Genomic DNA, 23,596 nt, shown 5'->3' on the forward strand with positions numbered 1-23,596 from the left:
CAACCAGTTTCCCACATTTCCTTCAAATGGTAAACTGAACTGTTTTCTGCAGTAGCAGAGTTGAAAACCAATTGATGCTCACAGTATCTTTATTCCCTTTATACAGAATAATGGAAATTTTAGCTAGAGCTGAAAAGCCAGGAACCAGCAGCAACCATTTGAGCCAGGCTTTTGAAGGAGGACCTTCCTAGCTTCCTTGTATATTACAGCAAACACAAACATCTTGTAGTAAACGTTCATATCTTGAATCCCAACAAGAAGTAATGCTAGATTTTGGAGACTTGATCTCCCCACAGACCTGGCAGTTATCTCTGATGTAGTCCTTGGGAATGTTCAAATTGCCACAGCTGATTTCTGTTCTTGTTACATATGGACAAAAACAAGTCCTTCTCATCTTCACTTTTCACTGCTTCTATGCATTTGCCAGAAAGGACATGGACAATCATTCCATTCTAAAATATGAGAGGAGAAGGGGAAGAAAGAACAAATGAAAAAATAAGAGATTTCCAGTAAAAACTAGGCAACGTTTCTGATTTTTTAATGTATAATAGGTCATCGATAATGACTGACTGTTCAAAAATATGTTAGTATTGCTCTAAACATGATAACTAGGTTTAGCTTTGAGCCCAAGGTATTGTGAGAACACAGCTTCTTTGGAGGCTGACAGGGTTCATAAGTGCAGAACTCTCTAAATCTCTTTCCCACCATTGTTTTGTTTTCCTATGGGTAAATGTCATCAGCATCAACTACAGCATTAGAGACCACAAAATTTGAAAAGGACCAGTCCTTCTCTTAGGAATCAAAACAAATTACAGCAGGTACTGTACCTGAGGGTTGCAGCATGCCTACTACTATACTGAATTCTTTTTCCTCAGGCTGTCCTCGAGCATGACATTTTTCAATCTTGTGAGGAGTTCTTATTCTGATGGATGAAGTCTGAGTAATACTGAGTTGTTATTATAAGAGGTTTGTCCTCCTACAACACAGGAGGCATTTTTAATATTTCCCTACTTCCATGGGGCTCTTATTTGGAAGAACTTGGGACTCACAGTGCCTTTCCCTATTTAAAAGAAGTGGGCAAAGATTTATTCTGCTCTTATTTTCACAATCTAACTTCTGATTGTATTCCTATAAAGCCAGTAAGTTAAACAGATAAAATAAGGGTATGTGAATGTAGGTAGGATTTCGGTCATTTGTGTTTTTAAACCAGATTTATTTTGCACAGGCAGTGTAAACAGATTAGCAGCCTCTTAAATTTCCTGGGTGAAAATAGTACAGAAGTGAAAATTGTCCTTCAGCTATATCATCCCTCCCTGCACATGAATCATGGCAGTTACCCAACTATCGCACAGTTGCCATGTGCAGTCATCCCCTTGCAGCAGTCAGTACTGACCTCCTGGACATCCCAGTGCTGCTCACTGTTATCTGCTTCCTTTGTGCAGTTTTGAGGGATAACCTTCCCATGTCTGACATCAAGGCAAAACAGTGGAACAAACCCAAGGCGGATTTCCTTCATGCTGTTATATTCAAAGTGCTGGAAAAAAGGAGGGTTTATTTGAACAGTGATGGAGAGGCATCCCAGTTCATTTTAAATGTTCACTGCAACATTAATTTACCCACTCCTATTTGTTAGATGCCACCCAAACATGAATGAAGGAGAATCAACAAGGCAATCTCCCCAGCTAATTTTGGCATAGCTATTTTTCTGAGGAAAGACTTTGTGGACTGTGATTACGTACAAAGTAAACCCATTCTACAAGAAATCTTTCTACCTTAATAAATATTTGAACAGAAGGGTGTTTCTAAAGTGTCTGTACGCATTACAGTTAAAAATGTGCCTGCAGCTCACACATTACAGTTAAAAATGTGCCTGCAGCTCACCCCGAGCTCACTATGAGCAGCGAAACTTCATCGGGACTTAGAGTAAATATCTGCAGTCGGGCTGTACTGGTTTGGTTCTCTCAGTGCAAGAACTTGCTAGTCTAATCCACCTTGCCAGTCTACACAGATTTCCCTCCTGTGTTTTAGGCAGTATTTTGGTCACTAGAATATGGGAAAACCCACCTCTATTATTCCAAAATTGATGCATACCTTTTATGCCTAGGCAATCTTTTCTCCAGGTTCCACTAAATAGCTACCACAACTACACGTAACAATGTGTGCTGGAACAAAGTGCGGGGATCTGGTCTCATGCATGGAATACTGCCATTTCTGAAATGATGCTCAGCTACAGAAAGGTGTGGAACACTGCCTTAGCACATACCTAATTTTAAACACATTATTTCCAAGCACATCAACCCACATGTTTACATGAATATCTTCTGAACAGTTCCCTAAGTCCAATGCAGTGCTTTATGTAAAATCTACAGTACCTGGGTGAGGCTGTTACTGCAAAGAGAGAGTTTGATAGAGCCATCTGCCAAGGCCCTTCCAGGTCTGTAATCTGCACAGAAGCCAGCACCAGTATTGTAAAGCTGTAAATAAATATTTTTACTGAAATAAAGCACAGATATCAAGAAAATATCCTTCAGCTAGCTTTTTTTTTGTGATTACATTCCTTTATCATATATGATTTTGCATGTAATTCAGGCAGTATTTTTTTTCTTTTGGACCTTACATGTTGACCTTGCAAAGTGATCTGATAACAAGGGAGAGTCTCACCAAAGTTCAATGTTATCTAATAAGCTTTAAGTTAGAGATACCCACTTCTGGTTTTAACTATCGTGATGGTTAAAAGAAATCTGTCAGAACTACTTTTTTCCTAATGGAAAATTGCCCTTCAATGTGACATGGTATTTGGCATATTCCAGAGGGAAAAAGCATTTCCTGTGATCCATAGTTAGTTTGCTTTTCTCAAGCAAGCCTTGATAATAAGGAACAGACAAAACAGTAAAAGGATGCAGTAAAATTTGATAGATTTGAAGATATCAGTGTGTGACTTAATTAGTAGACCTGTTGCCTTGTTGAGGGGAAATCCTGTCCAATAGAGGTTCCTGGAATAAATCCATATTCCAATGATTTTAAAAAGATTAGTATCACATCCTGTACACGATCTGCAAGGGAACTGCTATCGCTGTCACCTCTGTCTTTGGGGGAAATGCAGGACTGGGGAAATGCTTCTTTTCCTTCATGTACGTGGATCAGCATAGAGGAATCCCAGGTGCTGTTGCAGTTGCCATCTGAATGGAGCAACACAGTTCTTTTCTGTTTTTTAATGACACCTAAAGAATCTAAGTTTAGGATCCTCTGATCTGTGACACCGAACTGTAAAGTCTGAGTTCATCTCTTGGCTGGAGTTCAAGGTTTATGTGAGAATTTGGACTAGCTGTTCTCTTCAGTCCTTTTGCTTCTTCTTCCATTCTTTTGAAAGCTTTTCAAAGTGGGAGCAGCCTCTCACTGCACAGATATTGAGTACCTAGTACTAACTAGTATATGTAAGTGATACGGGGGGTCTTCAATGGAAAAACACAAATCCTTTTTCCTGTACATTTTCTCTTACCTTGCCAGATAATCTTGGTGTGTCTTCAGGCTGGGAGAGCTCAGGGTACACATTTGTTATAAACCACTGGAAACTTCTACAGCCCAGTCTCTTCTGTAGCTGAAGACGCTCACTGCAGTCTGGTTTCTCTGCCTTCATGGAGAAAGCACAGGGCAAAAAAGGATACTGTTTGCTAGAAATGAAAATGACTGCATAGCAGTTATTTCTACCACTTCTTCTATCCTGCATGATACATATCTCTCAGGACTAGGCAAGAGGAGGACCAGCTGTACTCTTTCTCCAGCTTTGTGTTTCAGAACTAACAAATGCTGTGGAAATAGATATTTCCTTTAAAATTGTTGTTATCCTGCAAGATACGTCAGACTTCATCATCTTTTTAATTAAAAATCTCCAGGCCAAGTTTGATACTTTTTGCACTGAAATCAGGGGGATTCAGATTGTCATTCAGTACAGAATTTATCCCAAAATTTAAAAAAAAACTGTCAGTCGTCTGTAATCAGAGAATTTAAGGATAGAATTTGGACTAACATGAAGCTAATCAAATAATTGTCTGGCAGTTGCTAAATGGAGTTGGTGAATGTGTTTTGTGACTGTAAAGGCATAAAAACTTTCCAGATTTATGTATTTTCTTAAGTTACATACACACAATCCTAGTAGCAACTCTGTTCTGAAAAAAGACAGCTACCATCAACCCTTGCTGCAGCTATGGGCATCGTCACTGCAAAGGACTGAGGGTCTGAGTATCTGAGGGTATTTAGCACCTGAAGATGACCAACAGGATTCCGAAAGCCTCCTAAGCAGGTAAGTGTCTAAACTGTAGATATAAAAAGCACACAAAACACTTTTGTAAATCTCTCAGCACCCAAATACTACAGGAAGTCCTGCCACCTTTAAGAGTCTTTCTTCTCTTTCTTGCCAGTAGTAGATTTCCCCTTCCACGTTTTTACATTTGGGAAATGTAATTTGAGATTTGAGGACAGCAGTGTGGTTTCCTATGTCAGAAATTAGAAGTAGGAACATAAGAAAAGAATTGCTTGTAAATAACTTTCCTTAGCTGAGCCATTTCTTAGCAGCCTTAAAGAAGTAAAAAGGCCTTTGCCACATGCTTGAAAATCAGTGACAAACAAAAGGCCTTGGAGATGAAGAGGGAAGCATCAGTTTCTAAAGGTGCGTATCGATCATGCCAGCCCATGTAAGCTGTACCAGCAAATCTCAACACTTGCAATAGGCTAAGAGAACCTCATCATTTAATGTCAGCCCTACATTCAATAAGCAAAACAACAAAGTTCATCAATTCAGCACCTCACAAACCTGCCACCAAAACGTTTCTTTGTAACAGGGAAATAGAGGAATAAAATGCTTCCTCTAAAAAGAGATGTTTCTCCAGAGGCTGCTTTAGCTGAAGAAGGTGATGGCAGTTAATCTCATTTTGTTGTGCTAGTTGCAGTGTGCATTTGATGCCGAATAAGTGGTGTAAATAATCTAGAGAGACTCATTAGCCCTGTAAACCAATCTGAAAGGAAACTGTGCTTGTAAATAAATGAAACACACACACACAAAAAAAAAAAAAAAAGAGAAAAAGAGACAGTGGCTGAAACCATGGAGAGCTGCAGAGAGCCTTATTCATCTGTATTAATGCTCACATCACAGGCATCCTGTGCAAGATGTAATTTCGACCATAAAATGGGAAGACTTATAAAGCTGTCTAAATGGGGCTCATTTTTTATTTCCAGTGTTGGGCAGTTCTATTTCAAGGCTCACAGTGGCCCATAGGTGGCTCCGCTCAGCCTTGCCGTGCAATAAATCCCTCAGGGCTCTCTGCAGCCCTGGCAGCAGAGCAGCAGTAATGTCACTGCTTGCTTGTGTCTTGAACAGCATCTTGCTGTACTGACAGGCTGATGGTTTTGGCTATGAAGGAAAGGAATGGAGAAAAAGGCCTTTTATATTCTAGTATTCTGAATATTGAGATCGTACAATTGGTCATTTGAAGAAGCATCATACTTAGGAGTGCTAAAAGTATCCTGGATAGAATAAACTCTCAGGCAAAAGGTCATGGTGCTCATAGGTAGTAAATGAAATCATTGATGGCTGTAGTTTTTATCTTAGAAAATTGCTTCTGAGTTGACAAGAATGGCTTTCAGGAAGTAATTAAATGATAAATATCATCTTAGAAGACCTGGCTTACCATCCTCCTTTCTGTTACATGGCTTTAAGCCTTGTGAGTCAGATGATGAAACTCTGGCCAGTGGAGTTAAAAACTACTGCACAGACATGGAGGGAGAAGCCTTTTTAGAAAGTGAAAACAGAATTAAAAACTGAATGTGTGTCTCGGGCTCAAGCATGAGCATGGAGCCAGACTGGAGGGGCAGACCCACTGGTGGAGCCTAAGGAAGTCACACTAGGTGGCAGGAGAAAAGCCCCACTGGCATGCAGCTTTTTTCCTCTCCCCACTGTTATGCGGCCACTGCTGCATCTGCAGCAAAGACGTGAAGGGCTGAAATGCAGAGTGAAACTGAACGGGAAACTTACTGGGATACTTTGCACGGCACTGACCCATGCTGTGCCCAGGTGTTTTCAGGGAATCTTATCCTGAAAATCGTGGCATTGCTCAAAGAACTTGAGAAACTTTTTAAAAATTATTATTTAAAACTGCTTACAGGCTTGTCCATTGCCTTGTAGATGAGGATACCAGTACAAGAAAAGGTTTGGGAAACATTTTCTGTTCTGGAAAACTGGTGCAACATTAAATGTTTTACAGCCATAGCTCCGAATACAGCATCCAGCAGTTTATAATACAAGGCGTATGCAGTCCCCTGATTGACCATGGTCTGCAGTGGATCACACAGTGGCTTAAAAACACTATCGTTGTTGGGTGGTATGTAGGTGGTATATGGTTCAAGTTTGGCTGCATGCAAGGCTACTGGGAACATCTCTGGAGGCTGCACTGCTGGCTCTGTGATGCTTCTAATGATAAAGTAACTCGAAAAAATACTAATGGTGATATCTAACCTCCCCAGTTACAGACAGTTGCTTCTGTCAGTTTGGGAAGAGATCAACTTTTTTCTAGAGCACTAGAGCACTCACATGTATTATCTTAGAGTAGTAGAGACACCAGAGTTTGCCACATGCCAGTGAATATTACTTTAATCACATACTAGATGCCTTCAGCAGTGAAGGATGAATCCTTCAAAAAGATCTTTCAAGCACACAGTGCAACTAGGCTCCACTTCAGATGACTGTTATCAAATATGCTGTCATTGGTGGAAAACCAAACCACAACTTGCTGGGAAGCCTGAAGAAGGAGTCATTTGGAGACAGAATCATACTCTAAGATATTTGACAACTTCAGCAAACAACTCTTAGGCACGGGTTTCTTTTTTTCCTGATCTAATGGCTCTTCCACCAGCAGGTTTTATAAAAATGAAAAACTGTACCTGGTGCCATGCCTACTAAATGTTTGACTGTACACAGACACCCACGCTACCATCCCGCCACCGTCACCTATCGCAGCACACAGTCCTTCCCTCAGAAACAGACCACTACAGATGTCTTTACCTTGCTGATTAGGAAAGCCACAGTGTCATTCTTGTAGAAGTTCTCTTTGAAAGAACCCAGCCAAGTCTCTGCTATTCGGATTTTGTTCCTCACAATGGCCTCTTCATAGGAGAAAGCATGGGGAATATGATTTCGATAGACATGTCCAACACGGGAGCATGGAATGATTTCTACAGAGCCACCACAGAGCCAGGTCTGAAAAACAGGTGAAGGTGCAAAAAGAGATTATCTTCTGTGTTGCTAGTAAAGCACAGCTGGCTTTACAGACCAGTAATAGTGAGAATGCAAAGGCAGAGTCACTCATTGAGTTACAGCTTATTCTGGGCAGTGGCTGAATGTTAATTGTCAAAATTTCTAAAGCATCTGAATAGAAGAAGCTCCTTTACTATAGATTCATCCTAGTCTGTGTATTTTTGGAAACAGAAAGAACATGATGTGCTTCTTCATACACTGCCCCGCACAGACATGGAGACACAGAGAAGATGCTGTGCAAGACAGACCTTTGATTTGATGCAGTGTTACCATTTATATGCTTTTATGTTTTCCTGTGCACAGACAGTGCAGTGTAGTGAAGTCTTGGGGGCATGCCTTCTTTTGCCTTGGACTTTAAAGATTCTATGCTTTGTGTCTACAATTTTTGTTGCTTTTTAATATCAATTACTCTTCATATTCAGCAAAAACTAATGCATACAATATAACATAAACAATTTGATATTTAAAGTAGATGGCAAAGAAATAAAAGCAATTTTTCATTTGGTGCATGCCAAAATAGAAGAGGCAGCTCTCAGAAGGTAGGTAAACCAGTGACTCTGACCTCAGGCAAACAGTAGTAGTGAAACTTCCTTCTCCTGACATAATGCTTCTAACTCACAGCGTCTGCGTATTCTTGTGTAGTCTCGACAGATCACAGAGCATAAGGCAGAATTCTGAAAATATAGTGATATTTGCCATACCTCAAGGAGTTCTACACTTAACTGCTTTTATAAATCACTTCTTGCCCTTTCATTCAGATCCCTTCAAAACCCAATAGTTACTCACACTTGATGTTTTAATTAAGGTTCTTACCCTTATAGATAGCTCTAGATTTTCCGCTCCCCACATGGTCATGTCAGAATCATACGCTCCAATGTTTTGGAAGTAATGTCGATCCATGGCAACTACTGCACCAGCTACTGCTGGACTCCTGTGTAGATAGTAGTTTGGAAGTGAACAACTGTTTTGGACAGAGAATTATATGAAGGATGAAAACCCCACCATTTCTGTGGTGGAGACAATATCAAAAATTATTGAATATTAGTCCTTATAATCTCATATTAATTAATTATTAAAGAACAACTGGAATTGAATTCTTGGATTTACCTGGGGAAGAGAGCCAAGCTCTGAACTGTTGAATCAGGCTCAGAACAGTAAGAAGTGTTAAGTATAAGTACATTCAAAACTACAGATACACATAATGTTTAAGACTTTTAACTCTACATGGTCTATCATTTGCTTTCCCTACAAACCTCAATACCTTGTCTGGTCACGTTGTAGAGTAGTCGATTCTAGTTGTGCATAAGACATTTGTCACGTTGAAAGCATTCTACTTGGAATAAATTTTAAGGGTCAAACAATCTTAATCTAAGCTAAAAGTCATCCCCTTCAAAAAACATGAACCAAGCAAATGCAAGTAACCATATCTCTCTTTTATTAGCTGGAATACTGCCCAAATTGTTCTGTTGAGGTGAGTGGACGCATATTGGCTTATGAATTGTTACCTGATAGGGCTGATGGGAGACTGTCGTACCTTCTCTTCATGCTCTGGCACTGGTTCCCAGTGAAAATCTAGTTTCCAATCAAAAACACCTCGATGCAGGCTCATAGAGTGATAGTATTGAAAAGTCTTCCAGTCTATGACATCTATGATAGGGGAGACGACACTGTTGCTGAAAAAGACAATATAATTTCTTTTTAAAGCTGAAGAATAATTTCACTACTGTGTTAGTGAATAGTGGATCTCTTTTGTGACACTGTAGAGTACAAGCACAAACTCCTCTGGATGTTGAGTGCCCTCATTTTCCCTCCTGATAGAGCTCAGATGCTCCATGCATGGGAATACTGAGCCTGAAGCAATGATTCTGAAGATCAATAATTTATTGATAACCTATACATTGCACTGTCATTTTAAAGCTATTCAGGATTTTGCTATGTGTTAACCATCAGAATTCTTATAAAGCAGTTTCACAGAGGTTTCAACGTTTGAAGTTATGGATGCAGAATTTATACTGAAAGATGATTTTCGTCTCATACACTTTACCATCCTTTCATTTTCCTCTAAATGTTCCACACACTTCATGACTTTGTCACTTCAGGCCAACAAAGTATGCACTTTCACTTATTTTGTTCTGCTTGGTTTTTTTGAATTAACTTCTATCACTGGTTTTGTGAAACATTTTCTTTTTGTGTAGTCTTCTACTACATCCTTAATGTGCTTTCACTGTCTCTGTGAGAAATTGACTTTTAAGAAGCACTGTGCTGTGAGCAGCAATCCTTCAATTGATTTCTACCTCAGGTTAAATTTGAGTTAGTTAGAGATGAGGTATTAGACATGTCCCCATCGTAGACTTGTTGTGACATTTCACAGTGTGCGTTATCCTGGAATGTACTGGCAATTTGGAAAAGCCATCAGTATGCCTTGTTTCCAGGTCAGTGATGTATCACATTTGGAAATTTTCAAAGTACAAATACAGTGATGTTAGCGACTGCAGGAAAAAAATGTACTGAAGAACAACAGTATCCATTTCTGCTCCTTTACACAGAAAGTATAGCCCCTGGTCTTAGTGTAAGGGCTTGCCTAGAAGGTATTCTATAGAAAATGTAAATAACATTTAGAATAATAGAATAATAGAATCATAGAATGGCCTGTGTTGAAAAGAACCACAATGATCATCAAGTTTCAACCCCCCTGCTATGTGCAGGGTCACCAACCACCAGACCAGGCTGCCCAGAGCCACATCCAGCCTGGCCTTGAATGCCTCCAGGGATGGGGCATCCACAGCCTCCTTGGGCAACCTGGTCCAGTGCGTCACCATCCTCTGTGTGAAAAACTTCCTCCTAATATCTAATCTAAACCTCTCCTGTCTCAGTTTAAAACCATTCCCCCTTGCCCTACCACTATCAACCCTTGTAAACAGATTTACTAGGGATTAAGGTGAAAAAAAAACATACTGTAGTCAGTGGAGGAAAGTCACCTCAGACATCTTCAGTGCATTGAGCCATTTGTTCTTTTCAATGGCAGAGACCAGAACCAGCTGAGTAAGATGGCAGCTCTTGGTGATGGTCATGTAGTCCTAACATATCTGCTCTGCCTTTACAATCTATTGTAATGTTTTTTTCAGTGACAGGATCAGGGAAGCTCAATATTCTGTTTTATTACAGTTGCCATTTACTGTAGATAATTTTAGAACCCCACAGAGAAAAAGAGTTTACTGATCTTCAGTGAATTGTGTGAAAATGTACTATGCAGACAATAGCATCAAAATGATTCAGTTATTCCTTTGTTTCCTAATAAGAGCAAACTGCCCTATAATGAGCTAAAGGCAGAAGGTTTTAAAACAGTGATTATATCTCTCCATTTAGGTATAAAACCAGCCTTTGTAATATATTATGATAGGTACTCTTGGAAACAGTCACTGTGTTTATAAATAAAACAATTTTATGGTCATCTTTAGGCAACATTTGTAGGCAGTGATTTACTGCCATTCTTCTGCAGGACTCAAATAAATGATCCTAAAAATAATGAAGCTGATATCCTCCTTCGATTCTCTTGATGAAAGCATAGTGATACAGTTTTGTACCCCAGACAGGAGCAATCTCCTCGAACTCAAGCTGACAGGAGTTAGCTTTATAATGGAAAACTGTATTTAACCTTTACTCACTAACAGTATGAAAACTGACTGCTTCTAAAAGTTACTGAAAGGTAGTGAGTGCTCTGGTGGACTTGTACAAGCAGGTGTTTTTTAATTTGACATACTGGGAAAAATCCAGCTAGCAGATTAAATGGACATTATAAGACTAAACTTCAAAAAATGAAAAATCACTACAATTGTAATTTCTACATCCTGCTGCATTCTCCACTGTAGACATCACTGACAACTGTCTGTTTAGCAGGGTACCTGGAGGTGGATACTTCCCACCTGTTCAGTGCTACCTGCTGAAATGCATGCGATTGCTGCTTGTATCTCCATTCTCATCTAGAAAGGACCGGGGAACTAATGATTCCTTTATTTCAAAGTTTTAGGGTCAGGAGGGGAAGATCAGGGGGACATGCTGGGATGGAAGCCAGGGGAGGCAGTGTAGACTGAACCATTCAAAAAACCCTGGTCATGAAGATTAGACCATATGCGTATATGCAGCATAGCTCAGATGCAGACAGCGTGGATATTCAAAGTTATGCTTAGATGTATTCTGGATCAGACAATCCAGACATTTCAAGTGAGTCTCCATTTTCATATCCAACCAATTTAAACCTGTTCTTCTTTTTGGATCTGCCTTAAATTTGTTACCACTATAAAACTGCAGACTCCAAAGACACTCCTAGCATCCGTGCAGTTGCTCATATAAAAAGCCACGACAGTACTAGTTCTTGCTGAAATAACCATTATTTTTCAATGCGTGCTTTTACTTTGCTTGTTATTGAGCATGACAATTCCACATTATTAAAAAAAAATACCTGCACTGATGTCATGGTTCTGATGGTTAGGAGAACAGGCAATAACCCAAACTAAATACAAATTATGACACAGAAAATTATAATTTTTAAGTCAGCTGAGAAAAAAAACAACTCACTGGATGAACCATATTCTAACATGGCTAAATTCAAAAATGAAACAGAACAAAATAAAATCAAATATCCTTTACCACAAAATTATAAATCGATTACTGTGTTTTAAAGCTATTACTCCAGTAGTTTTTTCAGCATGCCATGATAAAGCATTCTCGAGAGAGTGTTTCTAAATGTAATGCTAGATCCTTACCTAGTATAAACTGGTGTAGCTCTGCTGAAACCAGTAAAGCCACACCTCCTTAGAACTTAAATATTTAGGGTGTCTTTGTGATCTGAAATAGAGGAATCCTGTGACTTTTGTGAAAACTGGACAATGTTCAGTTTAATCTTAATCAAGCAGTGCTTTACATACCATTTGGTAACAAGGCTTTATATAGAAAAGCCTTTTTTATATGTTTTCTGCATATTCAATGATGGTTTGATCTTTGTGTGGATCTAAATGCAAATTTGCAGCAGAAGGTAATTGAAAGCTGGAAGATGTTCTTAGCTATTCTTCTTGTTTTTAACTGAATAACTGGCAGACAGTCAGCAGCTTTGAAGAGAAAAACATACTGGCAAACTCCAGCTAATTTCACTCTGTGGAATTCAAGGAAAGGAAAAAAACAGGAAACTCAAATATAACCAGCAGCAAGGCTTTGAACCATTTAACTGTGGTGGTACTAATTTGCGAATATTTCAAATGCTTGGAACACACAGGATCTACAAAAGGTCACAATTCCATCAAAAGAGCAACCCAAGCAACAACTATTTCCTAGTTTGGGATTTCTCAACAGAATACAATTGTGAATGAAATATCTTCTCATGACCCTTGGAGTCAGCATGGACAGTATGTTCTTTTCTATTTTTAGAGTAACACGCGAAGAGGAAGAGTTAATTAACATGTTTGTTTTGAAGTTGTAGACATGATATTTTGACAGTGCTTTTTAGTGATTTATCTTTTTTTGGCTAGGAAAGGAACAGATTTTAATCTGATTGAGTCATACCTAGATCCTTATTTCTTCTACTTTTGGCAAAACCGATTACTAAGGGCTTTAGATTCAAGTTTCTTTACCTCATCTTCTTTAAAATAGGTCACCTGCTGATACTGATCAGCACTGTGAAAGATTGTAAGGAGATAGCACATCTTCAGATAACACGCCATGTAAATGAGATTAGTGTTGTTGACGAACAGAGGCTATAAAAAGATCAGGCCAAAAGCAAATCGATGGTTGGACTGAACGATCTTGGAGGTCTTTACCATCCTTAGTGATTCTATGATTCTATGAATTCCCAGGGAGCAGGCTGCTGTACGTGATGTAGGTTTTCAAAAACAAGAAAAATAGCATGGAAATGCATGCTGAGATTCATGATGGGGTTGTGTGTCCTCTGGATGGACAAATTCATACTTCTCCAAGCCTGTGAGATTGTTGAAAACAGATGACTTATGTGTTTGATAGCTTGAAAAGTTGAGAGATGGTCCACAAAAAACACAGAGAGCTGGATGAAAAAAGATGAAGGAACTGTTCACTGCAAAATATTTTCCATCTCCCTGGTGTAGTGCCATAAAACACCTCCACTCAGTAATTTTTTGAGTAGTACAACTCTGTGTCTATTCCTGTATCTACAAACAGAGGCTCTGCTTGAGTCCAAAGCTAATGAGGTATCTCTCCATTGCCATGTTCATTTCTTATTCTGTTTAACATAATTTCATTAAAAATTAGTGACCTAGAATCAGGGAGCCAAGTAGAGACACTTTGAATTTTAGAAACCAGAGAGGCTTCTTTTGATATTGCAGCCTTCAGTTTCCTAGCAATATTTGAGCTATGCTGTAGTCAGTGCACTAGCACAGAGGGAAGTAGCTATTGCAGTGAGGAGCAGGGGAAAGGTCCTGAGGACAAGCTACCCCTCTGCAAGCCACCCCCCTCTGACAATGTTATGGCACTTAAGCCTTTTCTAGAGCTGGAATTCCTTTTCAAGAATGTAATCAAGGCTTATTTTGCTTCCATGCAATATTGCCAAGAACCACAATTTGCACTTGTATTTCTTTTTTAAATCACCCTTCTGCAAGAAAGGAGCCATACACTTTGGCATGATGGTCACTGTTTTTAGGTTAAAGCAGCAACCTTTTCAAGGCTTCAGGCACGAATGAGCATGTGCTCCCCTCTGCCTTTCAGTGCCTCTGGACTAAATACAATATAGCAGTTGTATCCTGCAGTCTTCTGGAAAAGGCACAACCCACAAAAGATGATTGTAATAATTGCATAGCTGCATTATTATGCACCATGCTACTCACCTGGAATTAGGCTGGAATATAAACCGTTGTCAAGTGAAATGATCTGTGGGGCGTCTCATCTAGTTTTTTAATGCTGTTCAGGTGGCTTTGGTATTCATCCTTGAATAATCAAATGTCAAGGAATGCTTTGCAAATCACTGAACCATTCTTGAGGTGGTGCACTAAGCTGATGCACAGCATCCCAGGCAATTTGTTTGGTATGGTTCAAAGAACTGGTCCCAGCCAAGGTGCCCATAAATGCACATGTAATGACTTTGGAAAGGCTTAATACTTTTGGGGTTAATGAATAAAACCACCATGCTGGGAAATGAAATGCAATCACACAGAGCAGTCAAATAATTGAGAAATCTGTCTGTTCCTGTAAAATTGGGTAACATTTCTCATGTTTGTCTTGTCTGTCATTACCACAGGTTAATCAGAACTGGGGATATCTCCCTTTCTGTGAATATGTTCAACTCAGAGAGAGTTTTCTGTTTATGTAAAGATCTCTGCATTGATAAGGTCATAATAACAGTGGTAGATCTGCTCAGGAGTGTAGAAAATTGGGTTTGATCAGTTTTCAAAGTTAAAATCTCTCTCTCAGCTCCTTTAGACTCCTGCAGAGGACTGGTCTTTGGAAAGGCTGCATTTTTCCTTGCCAGCTGAAAATTCACTTGCTCTACGTGATTAAGTGTTTTCCCATCCATGCAAAAGTGCATGGATAGCAGCTTGACTGGTGCAGTCAGAGGAAGAATGAGGGGTATTTCACTAGTTACTCTAAGCTTTTTTTGTCACTGTGTTTTCCTCATTTGGGCTGTCTTAGGCAGTGGATATGATTGAATTTAACAGCTCCTCAACTGCTAAATGAAGCCAAGTTGACGAATGATCTCCATGCAGGCATTACAAGCAATTTAGGAAAAATAATGAATTAACTTACTTAATATCCTTGAGGAACTCAAGGACTGCAAAAATGAGCTCAGCTGTACATTAGAGGGTAGGCCCAAGCACCAACTTAGACTTATAACACTCGAAAATACAAATCTGTATCTTCCCGTGTGAGCTTAGCTAGGACTGTCTGAGCTGTGTGGAAAATCTGTTTTTCTGTGGAACAGAGATGGTACAGCTGACATTGGTTTGTAACCCAGCCTGCTCAGGAAGCCAGAGTGGTTAAGGTGATCATCCCTTTTTATCTTCAACTTCATAACTAAGACAACTAAAAAGTAAAAATAATGGATTGCAACCTTTTTAATTCAGACCACTAGGAAGCCTTGTCATAGCTCTAACGAAGACTGGATAAAAAATGCCAGTTTAGTGATATAGGGTATGAAGCAAGGTTGTCAGCTGCATGCACCATCCTGTTTTCCACATACCACGGTGATGCATGTGGTGTGAAAGCAGAACATAAAAGCAATGTGACCTGCACAAAGGAAACAACCAAGGAAGGATTAAAAAAAATAAATAAATAAACCAAAATCCTTCCATGTGCATCTCTTCCAGCAGGAATTAGCACATTAGGGAGCTGAGAAGTCATGAAGATATTGGAGTTGGACACGATGATCTTTAAGACTCCCTTCCAACACAAACCATTCTATGATTCTCTGGTTCTGTATTTACCGGTTGCTGGACAGCCTGGCCAGGAGTGGCTCCAGCCAGCCCTTCTGACATTCGCAGTGTGAATCCATGAAGACGAGCACATCTCCAGTTGCCCGTGCAGCTCCTAGCATCCGACCTCGGATGACTCCAAGCCTCTTGTTGCTCCGGATCAGCTTCACGCCATCCAACTTTGAGATGTATTCACTCAGGGCTGACTTCAGGGGCCCTGTCAGAAACAGAATGGTCATTTTAGCTTTGATTCAAGTTCTTACTAGAAAGCAACAGGTAGTAGGAGATGTTGCTTGCTTGCCAGTAAAATGTTCTGGGAGCATTTGTTTTACATGGCCATGCAGGCCAAGTTCCAAATATTCCCCAGCAGAGTAATGTCAAAGAGAAGTAGAGGCTAATGGAAACTGAGATTCACTAGGTGTGAAGCTGTTCCTATGAGAAACTTAATATCCCCTTCTCCTGTTTTCACCAAAAGGTAGATGTTCTCATCCTCTCATAAAAGACATAGATCAGCGTGAGATACAGGTGTTTGGCTTTCCCAAGGACTTGGGATTACTTTAGCAATGTGGAGTTTTCCACTTCTCACTTCAGCCAAAGTCCACGTCTGGAAATTATTATACCAGATCTGGTCCAGTGGGAAGATTTGCATACTGTGGTCTTATTTTAAAGCAAGAAAGCTCAGAGTGATTGAAAGTGATGGGGAAGAAAAGAAACATATTTCAAAGTTGAAAGGCTAAGTTGAATTCTAGAGATGGAAGATTTAAACCTGGCAGCCAGCTCAGGGCTTTCTCCCTGAGGGTCCCATTTGCCTTTTATTCTCTTTATACACTACTTGGAGGTGGACAGTTTCCTCCTTGCAGCTTTGGAAAGCAGAGATCGTACAGAGAAGTGGGGTTACCTTGCTGGCTTAGGTCATCTACTAGGATGATATCCTTAAGGGAGGCCTTTGGGGCTGTGTTAATAATGCTGTGCACTGTTCTCAGCAGAGTAGACCAGGCTTCGTCATGGAAACAGATGATGACACTAGCAGTAGGCAGGCTGGAGTCATATTCCTGCTGTAGGCACCTGTATGGGATCAAATGAGGCAGACACTAGAAACACTGGTACAGCTGGCTACTTTTCTCAGAGCAGAGTTGCAAGCTACACCTAAATTTTCAGGGATGGAAAGCAGTTTAAGATCTCAGCTCAGGAAGCAAAGGAAGTATTAAGGTGTCCAAGACTGGAACACGAAGTGAAAATTTGAGAATGACATTACAAAAATTAAAGTTAAAAATATGAATATGAATGTTTTGCTGTATTCTGTTTGTTGGTTGTTTTTTTTTTTTCTTTCCCTTCTGTTCTGGCTGCAGTAGAAACAAAGAGCTCAAATGATCCAGAAGACAAACAAAGAGGAATTGAAAATACAAAGCAAAGGAGAAAAGATGATGCAGTAGATCAAACAGCCAGCCCCAAACCCCTTCCATATTTTCTCATGTAACACACAAAAGAGCAAATTGAAATGCAGTACCTTTAAGACTAACAAGAAAAAATAACTCATCTACACAATACATCAGTTTAACCGTGGACTGCCTGACCCAGATCACAGAGAATGAAGCCAGCATCCCTGTACAGCAAAGAAACAGACCTGACTTAGGTAATGAAAACTCATACAGATGCATTTAAGAAAGTTAATGCATATTCTCTACAAAGTCTGCACACTTTGCTTTTTCTGATGAAAATGCATCACTGACAAAAGAGGCTCCCAGATAGGTAGATTATCCCCAAGACTATTTCTGCTGTTTCCTTTACAACTCCAAGTACTGCTACAATCTACTGCAAGAAACCTAGCTGTGTGGACATGATATGGCATTTCTGGAGAGGCTACAGTGTGCCAGAGGAGGCCCATGGCTCCCCAGATTGCCATGGGACCAAGGTGTCTCCCATGACATTAAAACAACAAACACCAAAATGGCACTGAGTGGGATGGTTCTTTGACAGCTCAAGCATTTAAAAATCAAAAACATTTCTGTCATCATCATAGAAACTCCATATACAAAAACCCTATAGACCCTTATCAAACAATGCCTATTTCATAAACATAAGTAAAGAAACTAAAAATCTGTATTCACCACAAAATCTGTTTTTCAATCTGCCCATCTTAGTTCAAAAGGCAAAGGACACATCGTGCAGGCAGGAGGATATTCATTTTCCAGAAAAAGCTCTCAAATGCCAGTATATCTGTTTTGCTTACATTAGAAAATGCATTTAAAAGCTTTTTCATTCCTCAGTAGCACTCCTCTTGTTTTCCTATTTGTTTAGCAGTAAGAACATCTTGAAGGAATGACAGAACTGCGTAAAAATATTTACACCTAACTTGGTTTGTCATCTTGGTTCCAAGGCTGCTTAGAGGTCCAGCTCTGTATCTGCTGTCAGTTCATGAAAGCCATTTATTTGGTTTTTATCTGCTCCATTGCTCTTTTAGCATTTTCATACTGCCAAGCAAATCACCAAACAGATTTTACAGTGGTTATTAAGCAATTAGTTGCTCAGTTAATTCAACTGCAGCAGAAGCTCGTGTCAGGGATATGATTTGAATATTGCTGTTTATTACCATTTTACTCAATGTTTCAGTTCATGAACCAGACCCTATCATGTTAGACAATACCAGATACAAACCTGCTTATCATTCTTTGGAATCCACAGTCTGAATGATTTAATAGCAAGTAAAAATACATGAATATTATAGATATGCTTCTGTAATCATCAGTGTTGTCTCAGGATTGTATATGGGAGATTTTTGCTATTCTTCAGTACTATGGAGAAAAGGATACTCTCGTGACTTGATAGTATCTGTATTTTTAGGCAGAATAATCTATAGATAGTGAAGGAAAGTGAAGATCTGATGCAGTCCTTTTACTACCAGGCAGCTTATAACCAGGAATACTCTGTACAGTTCTCTCACCTATACTTTCCACCATAACCCTGCAAGGCTTTGTTGCTAGTATTGTGATTATAGTGAAAAAATAAGACTGTTGTGGAATCTTAATTGGAAGAGAATTGAAAATGACTGTAGAATATGGCTTAGGTGGTGAGTATTTAGTTGCCATGGAGATTGGAAAAGGCTTGCAATATAGATATCTAATCTTCAGAAAAATGAGAGAGGGTGCTGGTATGCAGAATTGCCTTCCCTGTAATTTGGAGCAGTTTCAGGCTGTCTATCATAAATCAACATTTCAAAAAGTCGGGGCTGTGACTGATACAAGGCACGGTGATTTAATCCAATTTGTGAAAAATAAGGAATTGTCACATGCAGATAGGAACTGGAGAGCAATTCTGAGAGGGCAAAGGCTCTGCTCTGCCAGCAGCAACTCCCACTCACCTGCAGGAAAACATCTCATTGAGATTCAGTTCCCAGCAGCATTCAAGTGGAACCTGTGCTTTTGTAATGAAACTTAAATTTCATTTAGATACTTGTGTGTCTGCATTTGCCTGGGTATATACAGCTTGATGCTCAAGCTCAGGAGAAGAAAACAACATTTTTCACACAGAATTTAGTTACTCAAAGTAAATTGGGAAAACAAGGCATCTGATTTATCCATTGGATAGGATCAGTCGGAGTGCTGGAACAGATACAGCTTTATGCATATACTTTCTAAGAAATAGCATAAAACATTCACTTGGAAAGGCATGCAAAGAGATGTAGGGTATGTTAGAAACTGGGGTCTGGGCAGAGAAGTCTGACGTATCACATTCCAGGTGAACAATTTGGATCCAGGACTATCAAGGCAAAGCACAGTCAGCAGGCTCTGCTTTGCTTCCACTGGAGCTCTGTAATCTTCATACAAAAAGAAGCTGCAGTTCTGCAGCTCCAATGCAAAACATAACAGGAGCAGCAGCTACGTGTATCTTACAGCATTAACCTTACATCTTACACTCTGTTTTAAATGTGAAAAGGAAGTATTCCTTCCTTTCCTAAACATGAAGTCTGGTCAGCCTTATTTTACAGCAGTGCTTCCCAATTGGTAGGCATAGCTTTGAGTCTGAAGGATTTGTCATTTAAAGTGAAATGAGAGAGACTGAGACCATGCAGGTGACTTACTGAAATTTCTCTAACTGGTTGGTTTCTCTCTAATAAACAATAACAGACATTATTACAAGCAACAGGATTCAACAGAACAACATAATAGACATTCTGATTCATTACTGCTTCACTCTCATGTTACATCAGTATAAAATGTGACTGACACAGCTGTGAGGTAGGCCCACAGAATGAATCGTGTTTAAAAAATATCATTTTGGCTGCATGTTAGTCCATAAAGGACGGAGCTGGCTTAGAGATAGACCCCCTCTGCAGGTTTATGATCTGGATTTAGACCTGAGCTACTGAGAAGCTTCAGATGTTCAGATCTGTGGTTTCAATCTGGGCTTCTATGAGCTGTGTTGTTGATAGGTCCTTAGGTTTTCACTAGGCACACAGGAAAACCCATCCAAGAACTCCTAGATCATGGCCTAAATCTCACGTGAGATTAGTATGAGCTAAAAACACCTCTTGTCGGATGGCCCTTCAGCTGCCAGAACTGTTTTTTGGCTCACATCACCAGCAGTAAAAGAGGGTCATCATTCCTCCTTTGAACACTACATAGTTCAAAGAACTGCCAGTGAAGCATGGCAAAAAATAACTTAAATGATACTAGTGTATCATTATTTAATGGAAATACCCACATTAACATTGAATCTAGTCAGCAAATGTAGAAAACACACAGTCTTTCATTTCTTTTCCTTAAAGATTGTTCCCTGAAATTGGAGCCACCAGCTGCCTTTATACGTGGGAAAATGATCACTAGAAAAAAAATGTTTTCTGGCACATCTTTCTATTGTATCCTATGGAAAAGCTGCAGTAGCTTTTGTTACAGGAGGCAAGAAATGAAGATAGCCACCTGCACCCTATTCCTTCTCTAGTGGGCAGGGGAGCATAGACAGTTCTCTGTCTGTTTTAAGTGGGATGAACTGTTTCTCATGGGCTGTAGAAATAATTGGCACTCAAGTCTCTAGGCTTCAGCCACAGAACGTGGGGCTTCAAAGGCAACACATGGGGCTTCACATGCAACGTGTTGAACTTCAAATGCAACAAATAGGATTTCAGATGTAATACGTCCTCGATGTGGCTTCACAGTGCTGTTGTCAAGCCTGGTCATACACACTGGCCTCCAGCTCCCCTTCTCCCAGGAGCTGCCTTTCACAGTCAAAGAATCACAGAATGGCTGCACTTGGAAGCCATCTTCCAACTCCTACTCCAGCAGGGACACCCAGAGCGGGGTGCCCAGGCCCAAGTCCAGATGCTTTTGGAGATCTCCAAGGAGGAGACCTCACAGCCTCTGGGCAGCCTGTGCCAGTGCTCTGTTTGTTGATGTCCACATGGAGCCTCCTCTTTTCCAGTTTATGCCCTTTGTCTCATCTTGGACAACACTGAAAAAAGCTCAGTTCTGTTCTCTTTTGCACCCTCCCTTCAGGCACTTATACACATATAGGTAAGAGCCCCCTGAGCCTTCTCTTCCCCAGTCGGAGGTCTCTTGGCCTCCCCTCATAGGAGAGCTGCTTTCATCACCGTATTGGCCCTGTGTTGGACTCTCTTCAGTATGTCCACAACTCTCTTGCACTGAGGGGTGCAGCAGCGCTGAGCGCAGGGAAAGGACCACCTCTCCCTTCCAGGACGGCAGGAGCGCAGCCGCCCCCGGCACCTGCAGCGGCGGCAGTCCCCGCGGCCGCCAGCAGGTGGCGCTGCAGCCCGCATTCCGCCGGGCGGTGCTGCCACCTCCGCGGGGCGGGGGTGCGGGGACCGGAACGACGGGGACACGAATAACGGGGATACGATTAACGGGCACCAAATAACGGCAAAGATCGGCCGACGTGAGGGCTGGGTCGCTATGCCTTCCCCTACAGAGAGGGCAACCCACGGGGGTCTCTCCCGGCCCCTGCAGCACCTGCCTGCGGCTCGGGGTCGCGGCCGGGCCGGGGGGCGCGGAGCGGTGCGGGGGGTGCGGCGGTGCCAGCGCTGCAGGAGGGAGGCCGGGATCGCAGCTGGCCCTGAGGAGATGGGGTCGTGTTTCCAGATGGGAAACCAACGCGGAGAAAAGCGTTACCCCGCAGCGGAGGAGATGGTTTGATTAGGAAGATGCGGGCGACAGGGAAGGACGGAAGTTTTCTCCCAGGGGTGAAATAGGCTGTGTTACTTACAACGGGTGTCGTACCTCAGGCAGCTCCCTGCGCAGAGAGATCCGCTCGCTGAGCGCTTCGTTAAAGCCGTGGGTTTCCAAGCCGAGCGGCCGCTCCCCCGTTGCGGCCCCGTTGCCGTCCCCCAGAGGCAGGGACAGGAGCTGGGACTCGGGGTCTCCCTCCTTTGCCTCCGGCCGCCTGCTTTGCTGCTTCACCACTCGATAGCCTTTCCTGGCCTTGCTGTGGTTCCTTCGACCCGTGGGGGACACGACGGCCGCGATCAACTCATCCTCCCGCAGGGAGATGAACGGTGACAGCCCGTCCAAGGGGTAGTACTGCTGGCTCTCCTCCTGGGTCTCCAGCATCTCCTGGGTCTCCGCAAAGTCCACCTGGTGCCCTTCCCGGGGGTTGAACTCCACAGGCTGGAAAGTCCCGTCCTTGCTCCGGTTGCTGGCTGGTGGATTCAGCATTGTAACCATCAGCAGCAAAAAGCCCAGCATCAGCAACAACAACAGAAACTGCAGCTTGCGTGATCCATATCTGCATTTCTTCCTCAAGAACATACTGTTGGTGACAAAATGATACAGATTGTCATGTTAAATATCACTTGGATCTCGCTCAGATTCCAGTCCTCGGGTTGCAGCAACGCGCTGGTTTTCACTATCTGCCAAGAGGATTTCTTGTTCCCCTCACATTTCACTGATGCCGTTTCATGCTTTCCTCTCTATTTACAGACAAAATAGAAAACGCCTATTAATATTGCACTTACTGTGGTAAAATGCAGCATGGATCCAGTGAGATGGAGTAGGTCCGTTGTTACGGAGTGCCGGCTCAGTCAGCAAAGAGCATGTTTAGCAAATGAAAGGAATAGCTTAAGTTTTGAGTTTTTCCTTTTTAAATTCTAGGTAAAAAGAAATCCCGTTTCTAACAGTTTCCTTCCAGAGTATTTCCTGCTTCTTCAAAGTTTCCCATAGCTGTCTGGTTTCACGTGCCTTATCTCCGAAAGCAGATCTGACAGCCTTCCCCCGTCTGAGACTTCAAGTTCACTGTGATCAACAGATGAGAACTAGTCGGTCCCTGCCTTTGCTTCACACATAGCTCCAGCACTCAGTCAGGAAGCACTTTGCCAGACATAATACAGAGCAGTGTGTGCGTCTTTCTCCTGGTCCTAATGCCCTCACTGTTCTTATCCTATCAAATCAAAACTTTACGAAAGCTGTCAGAGGTGAAATATAAGAAGCAAAATGCTGTGTTATAAAACAAGTCAGGGCACACCACGAATCACTCTGCTTCTGAATAACCTTATTAAGTTATGAATGCTCAGAGTGAGAAGCAAGAACTTTATAAACTGAATAAAAGATGGAGTGCACATGATTTATTTAGTGTTAGATTTATTCACATGGTAATGTGCTAGCTGGAGCATATGAGTATATTTCATCTGCAATAAATATTTACAGCTGCTAGGATTTTAACACTGACATAAGGATGCCAAATTATCACCTGGCAGACTGAAGTTTCCTCATCCATAAATTTGGTGTTGCACAGGGAGCAGCACTTCAAGTTTTCAATAGTCCAGGAATAACACGTAGAAAGCTTGGGCTGGAACAGCTCCTGACACTGAAAGAGAACAACTTCTGTGAGTAAATGGGGAGCTCAGCCTCTGGAGTCTGTT

General features: G+C 41.2%; 1 protein-coding gene across 4 annotated transcripts; it reads right to left on the reverse strand.

Annotated features, from left to right (window-relative positions):
* Positions 1-223: 223 nt before the first annotated feature.
* Positions 224-23,596, reverse strand: GALNT15 (polypeptide N-acetylgalactosaminyltransferase 15). Of its 4 annotated transcripts, none has more exons than XM_031590183.2 (11): positions 23,425-23,596; positions 21,946-22,488; positions 16,631-16,797; positions 15,745-15,949; positions 8,812-8,979; positions 8,120-8,237; positions 7,055-7,249; positions 3,500-3,631; positions 2,373-2,474; positions 1,394-1,534; positions 224-452 (listed from the first exon to the last, which is right to left on the reverse strand). In XM_031590183.2, the coding sequence occupies exons 1-11, from the start codon at positions 23,445-23,447 to the stop codon at positions 306-308; spliced, it is 1,941 nt and encodes a 646-aa protein (XP_031446043.2). In that variant the 5' UTR covers positions 23,448-23,596; the 3' UTR covers positions 224-305. The 4 variants fall into 4 exon arrangements, with proteins under 4 accessions (XP_031446043.2, XP_089998729.1, XP_089998728.1 ...); XM_090142603.1 differs by having other exon boundaries at positions 21,946-22,648; XM_090142602.1 differs by having other exon boundaries at positions 21,946-22,970.

The sequence above is a fragment of the Phasianus colchicus genome, chromosome 6, assembly GCF_987193195.1.
Source record: "Phasianus colchicus chromosome 6, bPhaCol1.hap1.1, whole genome shotgun sequence".
Taxonomy (NCBI): Eukaryota; Metazoa; Chordata; class Aves; order Galliformes; family Phasianidae; genus Phasianus; species Phasianus colchicus.